Raw genomic sequence first — 20,091 nt, 5'->3', positions numbered from 1 at the left:
AGGGACAGCACGGGCCTGCCCACACTGCGATATGTGTGCGCACTAGCTCTGTGCAGCAGAGCTGGTCTCCAGTCATCTTGGGTAATCCTTGCCACTGGACCAAGACCTAGCTCTGTCAAGCCCGTATGGTGGTTGGTGTGCCAAACGTTAAAAAAATCCACGCACAGGCATCTTCCACCCTTCAGGATGTAGTTCAGGACCTGGAATTTTAGGTCCTTCATTGGAACACCTGTGAACTTATCCTTTTTTGACGTGAAAGCAAGTCATCCTCGATTCGAGGGACTGCCTATGAGTGAGGAGGTCTATACCCACCGGCTTGTGTGTGCATGCGTGAGTCTGTGTCTTGTGCCTGTATGTGTGCGAGTTTTTGTGTGTGTGCTATTGTTTTCGGTCCCTGCCACAAACTCAGTTGTCTAGCCAATGACTCCATCCCTCTCCCTGGCAACTGTCTGAGGTTGAACCAGACACTTCACATTGATCCCGAGATGAGCTTCCAATCACATATCTGTACCATCTCTAAGGCTGTCCACATCTGTAACCTCGCCCAACTCTGCCACGTCTTAGCTCATCTGCTACTGAAATCCGCATCCATGCCTTTATTTTCGCTATACTTGACTATTTCAACGCACTCCTGGCTGGCCTCCCACCTTCTACCCTCCGTAAACTTGATGCCATCCAAAACTCTTTTACCCATGTCCTAACTTGCACCAAGTCCCGTTCACCCATCACCCCTGTGCTCGCTGACCTACATTGGCTCCCGCTTAAGCAACCGTCAATTTCAAAATTCTCATCCTTTTTTCTAATTCCTCCATGGCCTCGCCCCTCCCTATCTCTTTCACCTCCTCCAGCCTCACAACCCCCCCAAATGTCTGTGGTCCTCTAATTCTGGCCCCTTGAGCATCCCTGATTATAATCGCTCAACCATTGCCCGAAGCTCTGGAATTCCCTCCCTAAACCTCTCCATCTCTCTACCGCCCTTTCCTCCTTTAAGACGCTCCATAAAACCACCTTCCGTAAGCCCTGTCCTAATATCTCCTTATATGGCTAGGTGTCACATTTTGTTTTATAACGCTCCTGTGAAGTACGTTGGGACATTTTGTTACATTTAAGGCACTATTTAAATACAACTTGTCACTGTCACGTGCTCACACTCACTCAATTGTTCTAATTATGCAATTTACTTTTAGATTAACATAATAAAGTTTGGATAAATTATTGGACTAAATCAGCTCAAGGAAACCACAACTTTAAAGGAAATCCAAGCAATGTCACCTCATCTCTGACAATGCAGCACTCCCTCAATACTGGACTGAAACGCCAGCGTGAATTATGTGCTCAAGTCCTGTGGAGTGGGGTTGGAACCCATTGCTTCTGACTCTGAAGAGAAAGTTGCAATTGATCTCAGATGACAGATGTAGGATAAACTTAGGAGCTTGATGGACATCAACAGGTGAATGCTCAAATTTCAGCACATAGCAAACATCTCAAGTTACATTCAGTTGAGAGCAGACACTAAAGCTCATCAACTCATATATTTAGCACTATCTTTACTGTTTTTTTAATTTAGGGCTGAGAAATTCAGCCACGCAGTGCCCATTTTTTGAGCACTCATATGCCTCCAATATGGAGAACCTATGAGCCCTCTTCCTCAGTCCCTGAGCCATCCTAAAACCTGCTGCTGGGTGTAGTGTCTCTGCACCTTGTTACAAACACACACGAGGCATGTATGTATCAGATACGGTCACTCTGTGACCTTCACTTTATTCCCAGGACCAAGGAGTACTGACCCTGGGTGGGACCTCCTCTTTTATATCTGAAAACCCAGGTGAGGAGTGTCTCTCGCAAGCTCACCACCTGTGGTCAGGGTGTGCATTTCAAGGGTACATGTACAGTGTGCATGAGTTACAGTTACATAACTATTGTCATTGCAAGATGGTGAAATACATCACCTTCCCCCTTGAGTCTTTTAGTTTCAGAGGTTAAGTCTATCGGGTGGTCGACGCTCTCTCGTGGAGCGCTGCGGTTGTGGCTCTGGTGGCTGAGCCTCAGCACGCGTCTCTGTCACTTGAGGTGATTCCAGCCTGTCCGGGCTGGCCGCAGGGACTGTGCATGCTGAGGGCTGTCTTTGTTGCTCGTGCGCTGGCAGTGGTGTGGGTGCTATCTCATCATGCTCTTCTTCCGGTTCCTCCGTGTCTGCACTGAACCTTGTCTTTACTTGGTCCAATTGTTTGCGGCATATCTGCCCATTGTTTAGTCTGACCACCATGACCCTGTTTCCTTCTTTGCCAATTACGGTGCCCCCAAGCCATTTGGATCCCAAAGCATTGTTAAGAACAAATACCGGGTCATCTATTTCTACACACCTTCCCCTTGAGCCTCGATCATGGAGCTCGGTTTGGGACTGGCGCTTGCCCTCAACAATGTCTGCCAGGGCTGGGTGAATGAGTGACAGCCGCGTCTTGAGCGTGCGTTTCATGAGGAGTTCCGCTGGCGGGACTCCCGTGAGCGAGTGCGGCCGGGACCTGTAGGCCAGCAGGAGGCGCGATAGGCAGTACTGAAGGGAGGGTCCTTGGATGCGTAACATGCCCTGCTTTATGACTTGGACCGCACGTTCCGCCTGGCCATTGGAAGCTGGCTTGAACGGCGCTGTCCAGACGTGCTTGATCCCATTGCCCAACATAAACTCCTGGAATTCATGGCTGGTAAAACACGGGCCATAGTCGCTGACCAGGATGTCTGGCAAGCCGTGGGTCGTGAAAACCGTACGCAGACTTGCCACTGTGATGGATGTCGTGCACGAGTTCAATATGATGCACTCGATTCACTTTGAGTATGCATCGACAACGATCAGGAACATTTTCCCCATGAACAGGCCCGCATAGTCTACGTGACTACGTGACCATGGCCTGGTAGGCCAGGGCCACGGGCTGAGTGGGGCCTCCCTGGGGGCATTGCCCAGCTGGGCACACGTCGTGCACCTGCGAACCCAGTGTTCCAGGTCTGAGTCAATCCCCGGCCACAGAACATGTGACCGGGCAATGGCCTTCATTAACATGATGCCAGGGTGCTCGCTGTGGAGTTCCCTGATGAACGCTTCCCTTCCTTTCTGGGGCATGACTACCCGGCTGCCCCATAACAGGCAGTCGGCTTGGATGGAGAGTTCATCCATCCGTCTCTGAAACGGCCTGACTTCCTCGAGGCACGTCCAGTGTGCGGGCGCCCAATTCCCAGTCAGGACACATTTCGTTATCATGGATAGGAGGGGGTCCCTGTTGGTCCAGAGTTTGATCTGTCGGGCTGGGATGGGGGAGCCCGCAGTGTCAAAAGCCTCAACGGCCATGACCATCTCGGCGCTCTGCTCCGACGCCCCCTCGGTGGTGGCCAGTGGGAGCCTGCTGAGTGCGTCAGCGCAATTTTCGGTGCCTGGCCGGTGCCGTATGGTGTAGTCATACGCAGCCAGCGTGAGGGACCATCGCTCTATGTGAGCTGACACATTAGCGTTGACAGCCTTGCTGTCGGACAACAGGGATGTTAACGGCTTGTGGTCCGTCTCTAGCTCGAACTGTCTGCCGAAAAGGTACTGGTGCATCTTTTTCACACCGTAAACACATGCGAGTGCCTCCTTCTCGCCCATGCCGTATCCACGCTCTGCCTGGGAGAGTGAGCTGGAGGCATAAGCCATCGGTTGGAGTCGGCCATCGTCATTACCCTGCTGCAATACACACCCAACCCCGTAGGATGACGCATCGCATGTTAAAACCAGTTTTTTTTTTTACAGGGGTCATACAAAGTCAACAGTTTGTTGGAACACAGCAGGTTCCTCACCTTATTGAAAGCCCGTTCTTGACAATCCCCCCAAAACCATTCACAACCTTTACGGAGGAGCATGTGTAACGGCTCCAACAATGTGCTTAAGTTCGGCAGAAAGTTCCCAAAATAGTTCAAAAGTACCAGGAATGATCGCAACTCCGACGTGTTGCCGGGCCTCAGTTTTTGATTCAGTGGGCCGGATCCCATCTGCGGCAACCCTCCTGCCCAGGAACTCGACCTCTGGGGCCAAAAACACACACTTGGCTTTTTTCAGCCGCAAGCCTACCCGATCTAATTGGCATAGCACCTCCTCCAGGTTGCGGAGGTGTTCCTCGGTGTCTCGACCCGTTATAAGGATGTCGTCTTGGAATATGACCGTTCCAGGGATGGACTTGTGCAAGCTTTCCATGTTTCGCTGAAAGATAGCCGCTGCCGAACGAATGCCCCAAACGAGCACCTGTTATAGACAAATAATCCTTTGTGCATCGTGATGGTGGTCAGAAGCTTGGAATCTTCCGCCAGTTCCTGAGCCATGTAGGCCGAAGTGAGGTCCAGCTTCGTGAACAGCTTTCCACCTGCCAGCGTGGCAAAGAGGTCCTCCGCTCTCGGAAGCTGGTATTGGTCTTGCAGCGACACTCGGTTGATGGTGGCGCCACAAATCCTAACCGAGCCATCTGCTTTGAGGACGGGAACGATGGGACTTCCCCAGTCGCTGAATTCAACGTCTGAAATTATGCCCTCTCTGAGCAGCCTGTCCAGTTCACTTTCAATTTTCTCACACATCACGTACGGCACCGCTCTGGCTTTGTGGTGCATTGGTCTGGCGTCCGGAGTGATGTGCCCTTGAATGTTCCAACACCGGGTTGAAAGAGTGACTCAAATTGTTGCAATACCTGCGAGCATGAACTTCGCTCCACGGATGAAATGGCGTGCACATCCCCCCATTTCCAATTCATCTCAGCTAGCCAACTCCTCCCCAAAAGCGCGGGGCCATTTCCCGGAGCAATCCAGAGTGGCAGCCAGTTCTGTAATCCATTATGTGTTACCACCAAGTTTGCAGTGCCCAGCACTGGGATGATCTCTTTGGTGTACGTACGTAGCTGCGTCTCAATGCGTTCCAGTTTGGACCTGCTAGCTCTGTGTGGCCATAGTCTCTCAAATTGTTGGGCACTCATGAGTGACTGGCTAGCTCCCGTATCCAGCTCCATGTGCACTGGGATGCCATTCAGTAAGACTTTCATCATCATGGGTGGCGTTTTAGTGTATGAGCTGTGGACGTCAGCCACATGAACTCTCTGAACTTCAGCATCCATGGTTGTCCCCCAGGTCTCATCCTGCATTACAGACCCCTCGTCTGGTTCCTCTGTCTCGCAGACTAGCCTTGCTGCTGCCTTTTTGCACACCCTGGCCAAGTGTCCACTGACATTACAAATCTTACAGGTATAAAGCTGGAACCTGCAGCTTTTGGCAGTGTGTCTACCCCCACACCTCCAGCATGAGCTGAGAGCGCTGTTAACAAAAGGACTATTCCCAGGCATTCCTCTCTGATGACCCGTTTGGCTGTTTCTAAGCACTCTGATGGAGGGTGTTAATTGTCCCATCACGGGATGCATTGTTCCTCGTGATGGCGTGAATTGCCGATCCCCTTTCCATTGTCTCTGTTGTGGGCCCACCCTGGAGCTTGTTGCTGCCTGGACGGTGTTGAATTGTCCTTGCCTATCACTTTTACAACATTAACTCCCTGGTTCATCGCAACGTTAAAACCAGGCTGCGTGCGTAAATTAGCTTGGTCTCCTCTTCCCCTGCCATAAAGGTCTGAGCTATCAACGCCGCCCCTTCTAAAGTCAGGTCCTTGGTCTTTATGAGCTTCCTGAAAATGCCAGCATGATTAATGCCCTCGATGAAAAAGTCCCTTAACATCTCCCTCCCGACGTCGGTGAGAGTAGAACCCGTGCCGGGCCATGTGTACGCTACTTGCCAGCTTGAGATGCTCACTGATCAGCTGGCTGAGCTCTTCGAAGGACTTGTCCGCTTGCTTTTGGGGTGCGAGCAGGTCTTTCATCAGCGCATACGTCTGTGGACCACAGCTGGTCAGTAGAAGCGCCCTCCTCTTGTCAGCCGCTGTCTCTTCCAACCAGTCCTTTGTGACAAAGCTCTCCTGGAGTTTTTCCACAAAGTCATCGCAGTCCTCACCCACACAGTAGCGTTCTTTTGTGCCACTGGTGGCCATCCTCGTGGTTTGGTGATTCTCGTTTCTCATCTCCAGATGTTGTGTCTCTGCATCTTGTTATAAACTCACACGAGGCATGTATATATCAGACACGGTCACTCTGTGACCCTCACTTTATTCCCAGGACCAAGGAGTGCTGACCCTGGGTGGTACCTGTCCTTTTATACCTGGAAACCCAGGTGAGGAGTGTCTCCCGCAAGCTCACCCCCTGTGGTCAGGGTGTGCATTTCAAGGGTACAGGTACAGTGTGCATGAGTTACAGTTACATAACTATTGTCATTGCAAGATGGTGAAATACATGACACTAGGTGTCCACCGTCAGTGGAAGTGGGTGTGAGGAGAGCATATATACTGCTCCATAAAAATTGTGTCTAATGAGCACTTGAGTGCTAAACCTGCAGGTTTCTGGCTTAGCACCTTCAGGCAAGTTTAAATTATGGTAATCAGCAATTAGTGCCAAAATTGTGTGCAAAATCCAGACTTTCCAATAGGTGTGTCTTATTTGCACTGCATCCATTTAGTGCCTGTTTTCATCCTTTGGCCAAAATCACCTGCTTTGCCTGTGAAAATCAGGGGCCTAACACCTGCTTGAGGCCTGTGTGTAAGATTGGTTTGCTCTGAGGCCGTCGACATCAGCTGCACTCAGGAAAATCAGGTCTACATGCGACCCAACAGGTGGTCCTTAAAGGGCCGTAACCAGCAAGGTAAACTTTAAAAATATATTTATACAAAAGCAAAATACTGTGGATGCTGGAAATCTGAAATTAGAAGGGAAAGTGTTGGAAATACTCAACAGGTCAGGCAGCATCTGTGGAGAGAGATTCAGAGTTAATGTTTCAGATTGATGAATCTTTTGAGTACTGAATGTCATTTGGAACTTGCACATTTGTTAACTGCCAAAAATGATTTTTCTAAAATCGGGGGTCCTCAGGCCTCACCATTCCGACACTAGGATTGTTCCCAGCACGTCCAAATTTGTAGAATTATTGTCTGCCCTATTTAAGGCTGCTCGCAGATGGTTCCTGGCTGCTTATGCCCCAAAGCGTGTGGTCACTTGCCCAGCAACCTCAATAAAATCTGCAGCATGATCTGCTCAGTTTATTCCAGCTAATAGTTTCATCACATAGCCTCACGTGATCCTCGCAGTCTTCAGAAGCAGCAGAATAACATTACACTAGACTTTGACTTAAGCATTAACTATCAAACAAATTCATCAAACATTAAAAGAATAGCAAATAGTAGCAAGTACCATTGACAGTAAGGTTAGTTAGCGCTTTGTGTAGCAGGAAATTATAAATAGTTAGCAACTGCTCTGCTAAACTGCTAAGTTTTTTTTAACATTGAGGTTCTTTTCCTTTCCACATGGAATTATCTAGCCTGACCTAGAAACTGGTCAGTTCATCGGGTCCTGCTCGGATCACTGAGGCCCCAATATGGTGGGCAGAGTCATGCGCATATTTCCAGCTATTAGTGTGTTACCCATCATATTGGGTAAGGACGAATAAGAGGCATCCTTTACCCCAACCTGAAGCAGGTGTTAGGCACTCTGCATTTCCAAAAAAGGGAGCTAACATGTGTTTGAAGCACAGGGAGTGGGCAAACTATGACCCTCTGTACGTCCAAAAATAGTTGCAGCCCAATATCTAGATTTATGTCTCCTAAAAGGCCTCAGACAGACTCCTCAATTTGAAGAAGACAGGCTGATAAATATAATTTAAAAATTGACTGGCAAATTTAAACAACTATTACATTTAAAAAAAATTAATTATCACTCACTATTTGGTCCCTTCCTCAGATATTTGTCTCGGAAACAATTGCAACCATTGCATCGTCAAGCTAGGATAAGATTTCTGTGAGTTAGAATTAGAATTTTACAGCAAATGGGCTATTTGGACCATCTTGCATGCTTAATCCCCAACTGGGAGCTGATTTTACAGAGTCCCATTTTTCTTTTTCTCCAAGTGAATCCTATTTCTCTGCTTTCTGTCCTTACCATTCTATAAATGATTTGGGAATGAGGTGCAGAATTTCAAAATTTGTGGAAGACACCAAATTTGGGATATAGTTAATACAGAGAAGGACTGCAACAAAATATAGGAAGATATTAATAAACTTGCAGAATGGGTGTGTAAGTGTGACATTTTGGTAGGAAGAATAAGGAGGCCATCTGCTTGGAAAATAGAAGTCTAAATGGGGTAGTGGGGCAACAGAATCTAGGGATACAGATGCACAATCAGTAAAAGTGGCAACGCAGCTTAACAAGGCCATAAAAAATGAACCAAGCACTGAGGTTTATTTCGAGCAGAATTGAAAAGCAGAGACATTTTGTTAAGCTTACATAGAACCTTGGTTAGACCATACTCGAGTACTTTGCATAGTCCTGGTCTCCATATTACAAAAAGAATTTAGAGGCACTAGAGAGGGTGCGAGAAAGATATGCTAGAATGATACCAGAATTAAAAGGTTATATCCATCAGGAAATATTGAGCAGGCTGGGGCTCTTTTCACTAGAAAAGAGTGGACTGGTGAGATGACCTGCTAGAGGTCATTAAGATTATGAAAGGATTTGATAGGGTAGACGTAGAGAAGATGCTTCCACTTGTGGGTGAGGCCGGAACTAGAGGCCATAAATATAAGATAGTCACCAATAAATCCAATAGGGAATTTAGGAGAAACTTCTTTACTCATAGAGTGTTTAGAATGTGAAACTCACTATCACAGGGAATAGTTGAAGCAAAAAGCATAGATGCATTTAAGGGGAGGCTGGATACACATGAGGGCAAAAGGAATGGAAGATTATGTTGATGGGCTTAGATGAAGAAAGGAGGAGACTCACGTGGAGCATAAATACTGGCATGGACCAGTTAGGCCGAATGGTCAGCATTTGCGCTGCAAATTCTATGTAAATCTATGAATTCTACACATTATTAAAACTCTTGAATATGCACATACTTCCATCCTGTCCAACTCTTGCAACTGTCTCAATATTGTATGTCAACATTCAAAGTGAAAAAGCTGCAAAGGAACATATCAAAATTGTAACCATCAATATTTATTGATGAACCAATTCTATCTGCCATTTTTATCACTAACTGAAAATTGGCCAAAATAACAGATCAAAAAAATTACATATTTTGCAATGGCAGGATTAAATTTACAAATTTAGTTGTATTTTAAATCTTTTAATATTGTAATTAAAGTTCTTTACTTCAAGGCCTCAGTCTCTTTCAAAAACCTAAGCAATGACTGCACATTTTCACCACACCAGTTGTCCATTCTGAGCATGTGCAGTTTGCAGTCTTACCCAGCTTCTAATCTATGCAGCAGTTGAAAGATGCATCTCCTCATCCTGCAAGAGTTTAAAATTTGCTTTGTTATTCCAAAAGAATTTTGCCCCAAAATCAGCAAGTTGAATTGGCAAAGTTGTTATTTCAGGCAAGGTAGACATTTATTAAAATGTATTAACAACAGGGAACAGCAATTGTAGCACCTATTTGGGACAGCAATCACAGAATAATCAAGCTCACCATGATCTAAGATTCAGAAATACCAAAAATTAGGAGTTGTGTATAAACAACATATTAAAAGCCCAAATTCCAAGAAATTAGGGAACAACTAAGTGGACTTTTACACTTTAGTAAAGGATGTCAGAGGCACGATGGGCTGAATGGCCTCCTTCCGTGCTATATCATTCAATGCAATAGATCACCTTTAAAGAAATAATGCTGCACATGCAGGACGAATTCATACTCAGAATCATTAATCTCAGACTAAACAAGCAAAACTATAAGTGAATTAACAAACAAATTAAAAAAGTGAAATAAAGAAGAAAAAAACAGCTGAACAAATCTTGCAGGGTGAAAGGTCACTGGAATCATTATAGTAACATTTTAAAACCGTGATCGGAGGGGCACACAGAGACATCGAAGAAAATTTAGCAGCGGGGTCTAAATGCAACCGTAAAAAAATTATTTCAGTCACATAATAACACGAGGGCCGTCAGGAAAGTGGTGAGAAACTTAAAAGACGCGAAAAGGAAATAGTAAGGGCTTTTAGAAGCAAATAATAAAAGAATAATGAAGAAAAGGTTATAATATTTTAGAGATGAAGAGATGATTCTAGTTATGGAGGATAGATATATGACAGTGATATTAAATAAATATAATGGCCGTGAATTTGCTGAGGCAGGGCAACAGACAATGGCAACCGTCAGTTAGACACTGACTGTTTAATCTCCATGATAGATTGCACCGCAATTTGCTGGGAGTGGGAGCTGGAAAAAGTGTGATGCCTTCTATAAGGCATCTGGGACCGAGTGAACAGGACAAGCAACTGTGTATCTCTTTAAGTAATCAGATGAAACGATTGAGAAATAAACAGCGGAAGAACTGAGAAGGAGGGTGGATTAGAGTGGGTGAATTCAATGTCAAATCAGGTACAGAAGCAGAAATGAAGAGAGAAAGAAAAGTTGGTTTGAGAGAGAGAGAAATTGGACAGAAATGACATGTAAAAAAAACCATTATAATTTTAAATTTCACGTTTAAAAAATCTCCAACAACAATTAAAACCTGCGGGAATGAGACTCCACACTTGTAACAGTTAATTTTCAGTGCCAGAGGTTGATTGGCAGTAATTAACAATTATCACATCATTAAAAGAATCTGGCCTAGAAATTCGATCAAGTCCGAAAACGTGTGGTGCCACCACAGGCCAAGGTTAACGGCCGCCTGCAAATCGAGTGCAGACAGCAGCGGTATTTTGGTGCTGTCTACTGATTTAAATGAGCGCAGTGCAGAAGCTACCATGCAACGCGTTCTTTCCAGCTGTAAAATCAGCAAGAAAGACTTGCATTTATATAGCACCTTTCACGACCACTGGACGTACCAAAGTGCTTTACAGCCAATGAAGTACTTTTTGAAGTGTAGTCACAGTGTAATCTGGGAAACACAGCAGTTAATTTGCACACAGCGAGCTCCCACAAACAACAATGTGATAATGACCAGATAATCTGTTTTAGTGATGTTGATTGAGGGATAAATATTGGCCAGGACACTGGGAAATACTCGGCTTAATGTCTCATCCGAAAGACGGCACCTCCAACAGTGCAGCACTTCCTCAGTACTGCACTGGAGTGTCAACCTGGATTGATGTGCTCGAGTCCCTGGAGTGGGACTTGAATCCACAACCTTCTGACTCAGAGACGAGCACGCTACCCACTGAGCCACAGCTGGCATGAGGTGGTGGAAGATTGGGTCTAAAAGAGCTTGCGTCATTCTCAGGAGATTGTGATTCCTTAAATGAACTGTTATGTTTCTGGTTATGTTTCTCGGTTGACCGAGAGCGTATGCAAGATAAGTGAAAGCGTTAAAATACACTAATCTGTCATATTTTAAAGAATGCAACCAATATTTCTGATTCTACTCCCTAGAATACAAATAAAAGCAGCCTATTTTTTCAAAACACAAACATAGTGAATAAAGTTTGTTACTACAGAGACTTTTCACTGCAAGTCGTTTTAGGAGTATATCTCTCTAGAAAGTGCCCAGATAAGCATTTTGAAAGGCCAATGGTGTACTGGAATGAGGAGATTTGTTTGCAATATTGGATGTCAGAACCAGCGTAAGTGATCCATGTTTCCTCCCTGAATAGACCAAGTGATGTGAAAAGTTTATTGGATACTCTGATCACCTGAAGATCGATACGAGTAAATGCAGATGTACAAATTCCTTCAGAAAGAAGAAAAAGTCAGTTGGTCTCCTTTCACTGACAATGTAATAAGCACACACCTTGCTTCAGAGGAGCAGGATGCATAGTCAATATGGACTTTTGGAACAATAACTGTAAACATTTACAAAGCCCAAATATCATTTCATTTCCAGTATACTGACACAACTTCAAGTGACAGTAATGGACCAGGCCTTTAGATGCAGTACCAGTCCCTCAGACTGTTTGTAACCATATGCTGTTCTGTACACATTGCGTGCCAGAACTCACTGACCTGCTCCGGTTGCGTGTTAGCATGTAACATCTATAGAGCAGGCATTCAATCTGCTGATGTGTTTCAAAAACACATCACCATGAGCCATCTCACTGGACTGGACCTACTGTGCAGAGCTATTGAAGACTTTGGCGTAGATCTCCAGCTCTACATACTGTCAGTGGCTGCAAACACGGGCGCGCTTTGGAAAGGGCGGTAAGAGGAGAGGCGATATCCAAAATCATTGAACATATGTCAATTCACCGTTGCACACCGATTGATGTCATGCTCCTGGTTATTAAAACATTTGTGGTGAGCGCAAGCAACAGCAGTGCTGCCGACCTGTCCAATATGGCGGCCGCTGCATTCCGCACCAGACGTGGACGGTTGCAAGGCAGCCACCATTCTTTCTTCAAAACTGGCCTTGACTGCCGGTGCTAAAGGTTCCAGTTTCTAGGCTTCTAGGTTAGATAATTCAAGCTTAATTAAATGGCTCCTTGCATCACTTCAGATCAACTCTAACTTTCTGTGGCGAGTTTAGTTCGTATCTACCACGCAAATACAGCAACATCACACCGTTCAATGCATTTCAATGGTGAGGCAGACAGCAATATGCCTTTTTCATGAAGCTGACAGCAGAGCAGCACAACTCGGACAGTATATTTTGCTTTCTGCATTTAATCGCTCATCTGCCCCTCGCCTAACACTGCAGTGTCATTAGCACATAAATAACAGTGAGCACTATGAACCTCACTGTTATTTTGACAGCAAGTTATAGGCCAGTACATCAGTCTTCACACACAATGGTGGATGTGAGAATGTTGATGTACTAGAGAAAGACATGGAGCAATTTTCAATCCTTGTTAAATATACAAATTGTGCTGTGGGACTGGGGAGTTGCTGCTGTAACATGTCTGTTCGAAAAGGAAGAGAAGGTTAAACCGGATAACAATAGACCAGTTAAACTAACTTCAATTGCGAGCAAATTCTAATAATTCATAATTCGAGATAAAAATAATGAGCATTTAGAAATACATGGGTTAATTAAGGACAGACTGTATGGATTTGTTAAAGGTAAGTTATCTGTGACATTTGCAATAGATTTTTTTAAAGAAGTGACCAATTAAATAAAATGGAATGCAGTAGATGCTGTATGTATGTTTATTTCAGAAGGCATTTAATAAGGTTTCTCACAAGAGGCTTGTTGGAAAAATTCAAGCAGATTATATCAGAGGAAATGTAGCAACATACATAGAAAGTTGGTTTGGAAAGAAAGAGTTAGGGTAAATGAATGTTGCTTGGGTTGTAGAAGGGTTCGAAATGGTGTACCATAGGGGTAAGGGCAATGTGCACAAGGAATGGGTGTATACATTAAATGGAAAGCCAAGGAAGGGTTAGTACAGGTAGGTAAACCCATTAAAAAGTTCAATGTAATTGAGTTTTATAAATAGAATTGCAACCTTCAGCAGTAAAGTGGTAATAATAAATGCATACAAAATATTGGTTAGGCTACAGTTAGACTACTGAGTACAGTTTTGGGAACTCCATTATAGAAACAAGATTAAAACCATAGAAAGCATACAATGTAGATTCTCCAGGGATGGGAAACAATAGTTATGAGGAGAGATGAGAAATCTTGGGACTATTTCCACTGGAGCAGGGAAGGTCAAGAGGAGATTTAATAGAGGTTTTTTAAAATGAAGAAGACTTCTCATCGAGCAAATGGGAAATGTCAATTTCCTCTGATTGGGGAGTCAGTGACATGGGATGATCAATTTAAAATTATCACTAAGGTAGTAAGGAGAGGAGTCAGGTCAAATGCCTTGCACAGAAGGTTGTTGGAACATGGAATATTTTGCCACAGCGAGTGGTTGAGGCAATAGCCATTGCATCTGTTAAATAAATATTGGAAGCAGTGAAAGGTACTGGGCCATGGGAAGCACACTATTTAGTGGGATTAGTTTGGGATTGCTCCAGCAGAGAGTTGGCACAGACACAATGGGCCAAATGGCCACCTCCAGTGCTGTGAACTTCTATTGTCCTACATACTGTCGCTGCATGAAATCATCGTACATACTTTTCAATATATAAAATATCAATGAGTGTTATCATTGCCCATAGATGACTGTGTGAAATTACTGCGTATTAATTATTCTTTATAAATTATTACTGTGTTGATTCATAGCACATTCTTTCATATAAACTCACTTTGTGTAATCATAATCCATTGTATATAATCTATTACTGTATTAAATCTGGACCCCTGCAATACCATAAATAAACCGTTACTGTGATCACTGCACATTCAATGCTATATATAAACCGTCACTGTCTGAATGCACTGCCCTTTTATTGGTATATACAAATATAAACTGCAACAGTGTGGATTAACTGGACATTTAATACTGTATATCAACTGTCACTATAAAATCACTGCATGCATATTATTTTTGTGTGTATGTTATGATTGTGCTCATTTGTTGCTATATATAAAAACTTAAAATGGTAAATTACTATATATTTATTATTAGATACAACTTGTAACCATCATCATCATAGGCAGTCCCTCGAAATCGCGGAAGACTTGCTTCCACTCTAAAAATGAGTTCTTAGGTGACTGAACAGTCCAATACGGGAATTACAGTCTCTGTCACAGGTGGGACAGATAGTCGTTGGAGGAAGGGGTGGTTCCTTCCGCTGTGTGCGCTTGGTTTCTGCATGCTCTCGGCGATGAGACTCGAAGAGCTCAGCACCCTCCTGGATGCTCACCCTCCACTTAGGGCAGTCTTGGGCCAGGGATTTCCAGGTGCCAGTGGGGATGTTGCACTTTATCAAGTCGGCTTTCAGGGTGTCCTTGAAACCTTTCCTCTGCCCACCTGGGGCTTGCTTGCTGTGTAGGAGTTGCGAGTAGAGCGCTTGCTTTGGGAGTCTCATGTCGGGTATACAACTTGTAAACTTGTGAAATCACTGCCCCTACATTATTGTATATAAATTATTAAAATGTGAAAACACTGCACATTTATTATTGTTTAGGCAATACATGCATCAAGTTTCAGGATTTCAGACTATGCTACCACAGGGGATCTTGCTGTAATATATGGTAAAAGTGAGGTCTCATGGGGTTGATAGGTTATCAGGGCTGGCAGATAAATATGGGGCATCTGAACCAACATCTTTTAGACAATGTAACATAAATGGGCCAGATTTTCCTGTCAAAATAACAGTGAGGCTAATGGCGCCCATCATTATTTATGTGTAAGTGGTACAGCACCTTCAGGCGAGGGGCAGATATGCGCTTAAATGTGAATATCTAAAAGTTGATGTCTGAGTTAGGCCCCTTACAAAAAGGGCATTTTGCCATCTGCCTCACCGTTGAAATGGCGTGTAGTTGCTGTATTCCCATTTTCTGTAATCTCCTCCAACCCCACAACCCCTACCCCTCCTCCGAGATATCTGCGCTCCTCTAATTCTGCCCTCTTGAGCATTCCTGATTATAATCGCTCGACCATTGGTGGCCGTGCCTTCACCTACCTAGGCCCCAAGCTCTGGAACTCCCTGCCTAAACCTCTCTGCCTCTCTACCTCTCTTTCCTCCTTTAAGACTCTCCTTAAAACCTACCTCTTTGACCAAGCTTTTGGTCATCTGCCCTCATATCTCCTTATGTGGCTCAGTGTTAACTTGTTTGCCTTATCATCATCATCAAAGTCAGTCCCTCGAATCGAGGATGACTTGCTTCCATGTCAAAAAGTTCACAGGTGTTTCAATGATGGACCTAAAATTCCAGATCCGAACTAAATCTTGAAGGGTGGAAGATGCCTGTGCTTGGATTTTTTTTTAATGTTTGGGGACCGTTGCACACCAGCCACCACATGGGCTTGACAGAGCTAGGTCTTGGTCCAGTAGCAAGGATTAACCAAGACAACTGGAGACCAGCTCTGCTGCATGGACCTAGTGAGCACACATATCGCAGTGTGGGCTGGCCCATGCTGCCCCTGGGCCCTCGCCTCTTCTGGGCCCCGAACTCATGCCTCTCCTGGGCTCCGATCACGTCCGTCTACAATCTCTCAACGCTCCTTCGGCCCGACCTCGCTGCTCCTGCTGTACCTGCCCAAGCTCCAATCACTGACCTGGGCCTTGATGATGTCACTTTTCACTGCAGTTGCTTTCCTGCTCCAGCGCGTGCTCCTTCCTGGAGTGGTATGTCTCCCCAGCCTGCTCCGTCCGCTCCCCGGCCTGCTCCGATGGTGCTCGCAGGCTTATAATACTCCTGTGAAGTGTCTTGGACGATTTACTACATTAAAGGCACTATATAAATACAAGTTGTTTTTGTTGTTGTTTCGTGGTAGACATGAACTAAACACTGCCAAATAACCTTTCTGCACTGAAAATTAATTATTACAAGTGTGGAGTCTCATTCCTTCAGGTCTTAATTGTTCTTGGAGATGCTAAAAATTAAATTTTTTTAAAAACTTTTCCTTTGTCTCTTTTTTCTCTCTCTCTCTTAATCCAATCTTTCTTTCCCTCTCTTTATTTCTCCTTCTGTACCTGATTTGACATTGAATTCACCCACTCTAATTAACACTTCCTTCTCAGTCCTTCCACTCTTTGGGCCCAAGTTTCTACATGATTTGCGCCTGATTTTTAGGAGCAGCTGGTGGAGAACGGACTATCTTAGAAATCGCAATTCTCCACATTTTTTTTTCTGCAGTTCTAGTGAGGTAGAACAGTTCTACTTTAGAACAGAATTTTTTCTTCAAAAGGGGGCGTGTCCGGCCACTGACGCCTGATTTCAAAGTTTCCACAGTGAAAACGTACTCCAAACTAAAGTAGAATGGAGCAAGTGAAGATTTTTGTAGAACTGAAAAAACCTGTTCTACACATTAAAAAATCAGGCGCAGGTTACAAATTAGGCGTCCAGAACGAGGTAGGGGGGGAAGGGAACTCATTAAATTCTACAATCAATCCTTATTTATACTTCAACAAATATTATACAAATAAATCCAACCTGAATAAACATTTATAAGCAAAGAAAAGATTAAATAAACCATCTTCCTACCTGTGTGAAAGTGCTTCAGCCATCGTTTGAAGGAAACCGCCGTTTGTTGCCGCACAGGGGAGGGAGGGGAAGGAGACAGCGGCTTGTTGCCGCACAGGGGAGGGAGGGGAAGGAGACAGCGGCTTGTTGCCGCGGAGGGGAGGGAGGGGAAGGAGACAGCGGCTTGTTGCCGTGGAGGGGAGGGAGGGGGAAGGAGACAGCGGCTTGTTGCCGTGGAGGGGAGGGGAGGGAGGGGGAGGAAACCACCGTTTGTTGCCGTGGAAGGGAGGGGGGGGAGGAGACAGTGAGAAGGGTAGCCTCAGTGCTGATGTGCTGATGGCAATGTGGTTTTATTAAAAAATGTTCAAAAATTAAACAGCTACAAAGAACTACAAAAATGGCCGAGTGCCAATGTTTTTTTTCACACTGAGCATGCGCGAAAGTTCCAATGCGCACGCGCAGCGTTGCCGGCAGGAAAAAAACTAATTTAAATAGTACCCGCCCCCTCCCACTTACAAAATCGGCGCGAGTGTAGGCTCCGCCCCCCTGGGCGCCGCGCCAAACAGACAAGGAGCTGCAAAGCGCTCGAGAATAGCGCATTTTTTTTCTGGCGCCGTTTTAGGCGCGAAAAACGGGCCCCCAGCTTGGAGGGGCGCCCGTTTTTTATCCTGTGGAAACTTGGGCCCTTTATTTCTCAATCCTTCAACATAGCATTAACAAAAAAATTGCATTACAAAATATTCCTTGATATATTTAAGAGTGGTAACCTGCCGCAGTTTTATTAAAACAGCTGATAATGGGTTTATCACAGTGTCTAGTCCACCACCTGTTTTTAAATATCTAAATGACTAAAACACTGGAGAGAACCATGTACTAGTTACATTGGTGTACAGTAGTCAGTTTCTAGTAAATTAATAAAAAGATAATAATGAAAAGCTTTTAAATCATGCCTATTTAAGAGCCTCTTTGAAGGCCCACATATGGCTACGATTAGTCACGGTGGATATTTTGAACTGAAGGCCGTGGTCAGTTGTGGGTGAGACCATCTTCTCGTGTGATGACATCTAAACTAGTATAAAAGATCGCGGAAACTCAATTGGTACTGGATGTAATTGGCGCTGTAACTTAATAGATCTTTTGCACTGGTTTGACCAATTTTAGGCAAATTGCGCGAAAAACCAGTGCAGTGCAACCTAACGGAAACTCCAGGCCCATTTCCCTCGATGTGCTGTCATCAGCTCACACTTTCAGCAACTCGCCACGCAAAAAATTAAAAAACCTAAATGTGCAAGAGCAAGTCTAACTACTGGTAGACCCCGTTAGATGCCCTGCTACTGCAGGTTAGCCGTGATTTTGCTGTTAAAATCTGGGTGAGGCAAATGGCGCTCACCGTTATTTCAGCGCTAAATGGATAGCAATAGCAAGTGGAGATGCACAGTTAAACACGAAAATCCGGAAGTTGCTGTCTGAGATGTGGCGCTTCTCTGTAAGCTGCGGGGAAAGGGCATCTCCATGTCTGGCTCCTGTAATATATATAGTTTCACCCAGTGAACTACTGTGGCATTGCAGCCATTGCTGTTTACAACAATAAAGAGAGAACAAGTCACATGATAGCTTCCTGATGTTATCAGCCAACTTACAGCCCTTAGTGTGTTTGTGAGGTTGTACCGAAAACATAACATTGGCGACGGAGAATGGGATAATCAGATAACCTAGCTGAAATTTTTGTTGGTGGATGACATCAGAGAATTTGAGAGCTTCTCTGTTTTGATTAACAGCTAAAAACCCAAGGTAAATTACAAGCACACTTGGCTGAACTGCCAGAGTCCAGATGGCCGTGCCCATGGGAATAATAGGACGTTTGGGGGAGTTTCGTGACCGTGAAAGTTTTGGAACCTATGTGGAGCGGCTAGAAATATTTTTCACCACAAATAGTATCATCAAAGTTCACAATGATGAAAACCATAACTGGCTGGTGTTGGAAAGAAAATGGACTATTTTCTTAACTGAAGCAGGGCCCAAGATATATGAAACCCTTATGCTTGTGCCTGTCAGGCCAAAGGACACATCACAAGCAAATTGGCACCACGTTCCTGAGCCCCTGGAAATTACTGAAAGTTATCGTTTCAGAATACAAGATCAGTTAACCGATGAAAGTATCAGTGAGTACATTGTAGCATTAAAGAAGCTATCTATTCACTGTAATTTTGGAAACTTTCAGGACCGAGCACTGCATGACTGCTTTGTTTGTGGGATGAAAAATGATGCGATCAAAAGAAAGTTATTGACAACTTCTAACTTGACTTTTGATTTAGCTTGTCAGACAGCTATGTCAATGGACATGGCCGACCAATATTCCCGAGAATTTTGCACCATTTCCATTCGTCAGACAACCGAGGTGAATCGCCTGCAGGTTAAAAGTAAAAGGCAGTTGGGCCCCAAGGTCTCAGCAAATGGCAATGGTAACAGAGCATTGAAGTCCTGCTATCGGTGCCTGGGACAACACATTGCTCAAAGTTGTCCATATGTGAAGGCAGAGTGTTTCTTCTGCAGGAAAACTGCGAAGGCATGTCGCCTGAAGAGTAAACCGACTTTCAAAGCTATAAGCAGAAATCCCTAGAGACTACATCGCATAGAAGAAAAACAACAGGACGAGGAGGTTTTAGAGCTAAACATCATCAGGAGCACGAGGATATCTAACAGTGATTCGAAAAGTATCATCATCCACGTAGATGTTGCAGGAATCAAGCTACCCATGGAAATCGACACTGGTACATCCTTGAGTGTAGTACCGGAATCGCTGTACCTCAACAAATTGCGTGATTTCCCGTTGGAGAATGTTATGTATGCAATAAAGGTTCAAATTGAGTACTGTTTAACTAAGCAAGGTACAACCTCGGATCTACTTTATTTCATCATCATAGGCAGTCCCTCGGAATCAAGGAAGACTTGCTTCCACTCTTAGCATGAGTTCTTAGGTGGCTGTACAGTCCAAATCGAGAACCAGAGTTTCTGTCACAGGTGGGACAGATAGTCTTT

At 44.6% G+C, this 20,091-nt stretch overlaps 1 protein-coding gene across 1 annotated transcript in view; it reads left to right on the top strand.

Annotated features, from left to right (window-relative positions):
* Positions 1–1,198: 1,198 nt before the first annotated feature.
* Positions 1,199–20,091, top strand: part of LOC139260097 (uncharacterized) — a gene marked incomplete at its 3' end in the record, with an annotated part of 64,855 nt that continues 45,962 nt past the window's right edge. Inside the window, exon 1 of the mRNA XM_070876251.1 lies at positions 1,199–1,450. Within this exon, the coding sequence (XP_070732352.1) occupies positions 1,437–1,450 (14 nt within the window). The remainder of the gene's footprint in view (positions 1,451–20,091) is intronic.

The sequence above is a fragment of the Pristiophorus japonicus genome, chromosome 3 (genome assembly GCF_044704955.1).
Source record: "Pristiophorus japonicus isolate sPriJap1 chromosome 3, sPriJap1.hap1, whole genome shotgun sequence".
NCBI lineage: Eukaryota > Metazoa > Chordata > Chondrichthyes > Pristiophoridae > Pristiophorus > Pristiophorus japonicus.
Note: the sequence above shows the minus strand (reverse complement) of the source record. Positions and strands in the feature narration are given on the sequence as shown.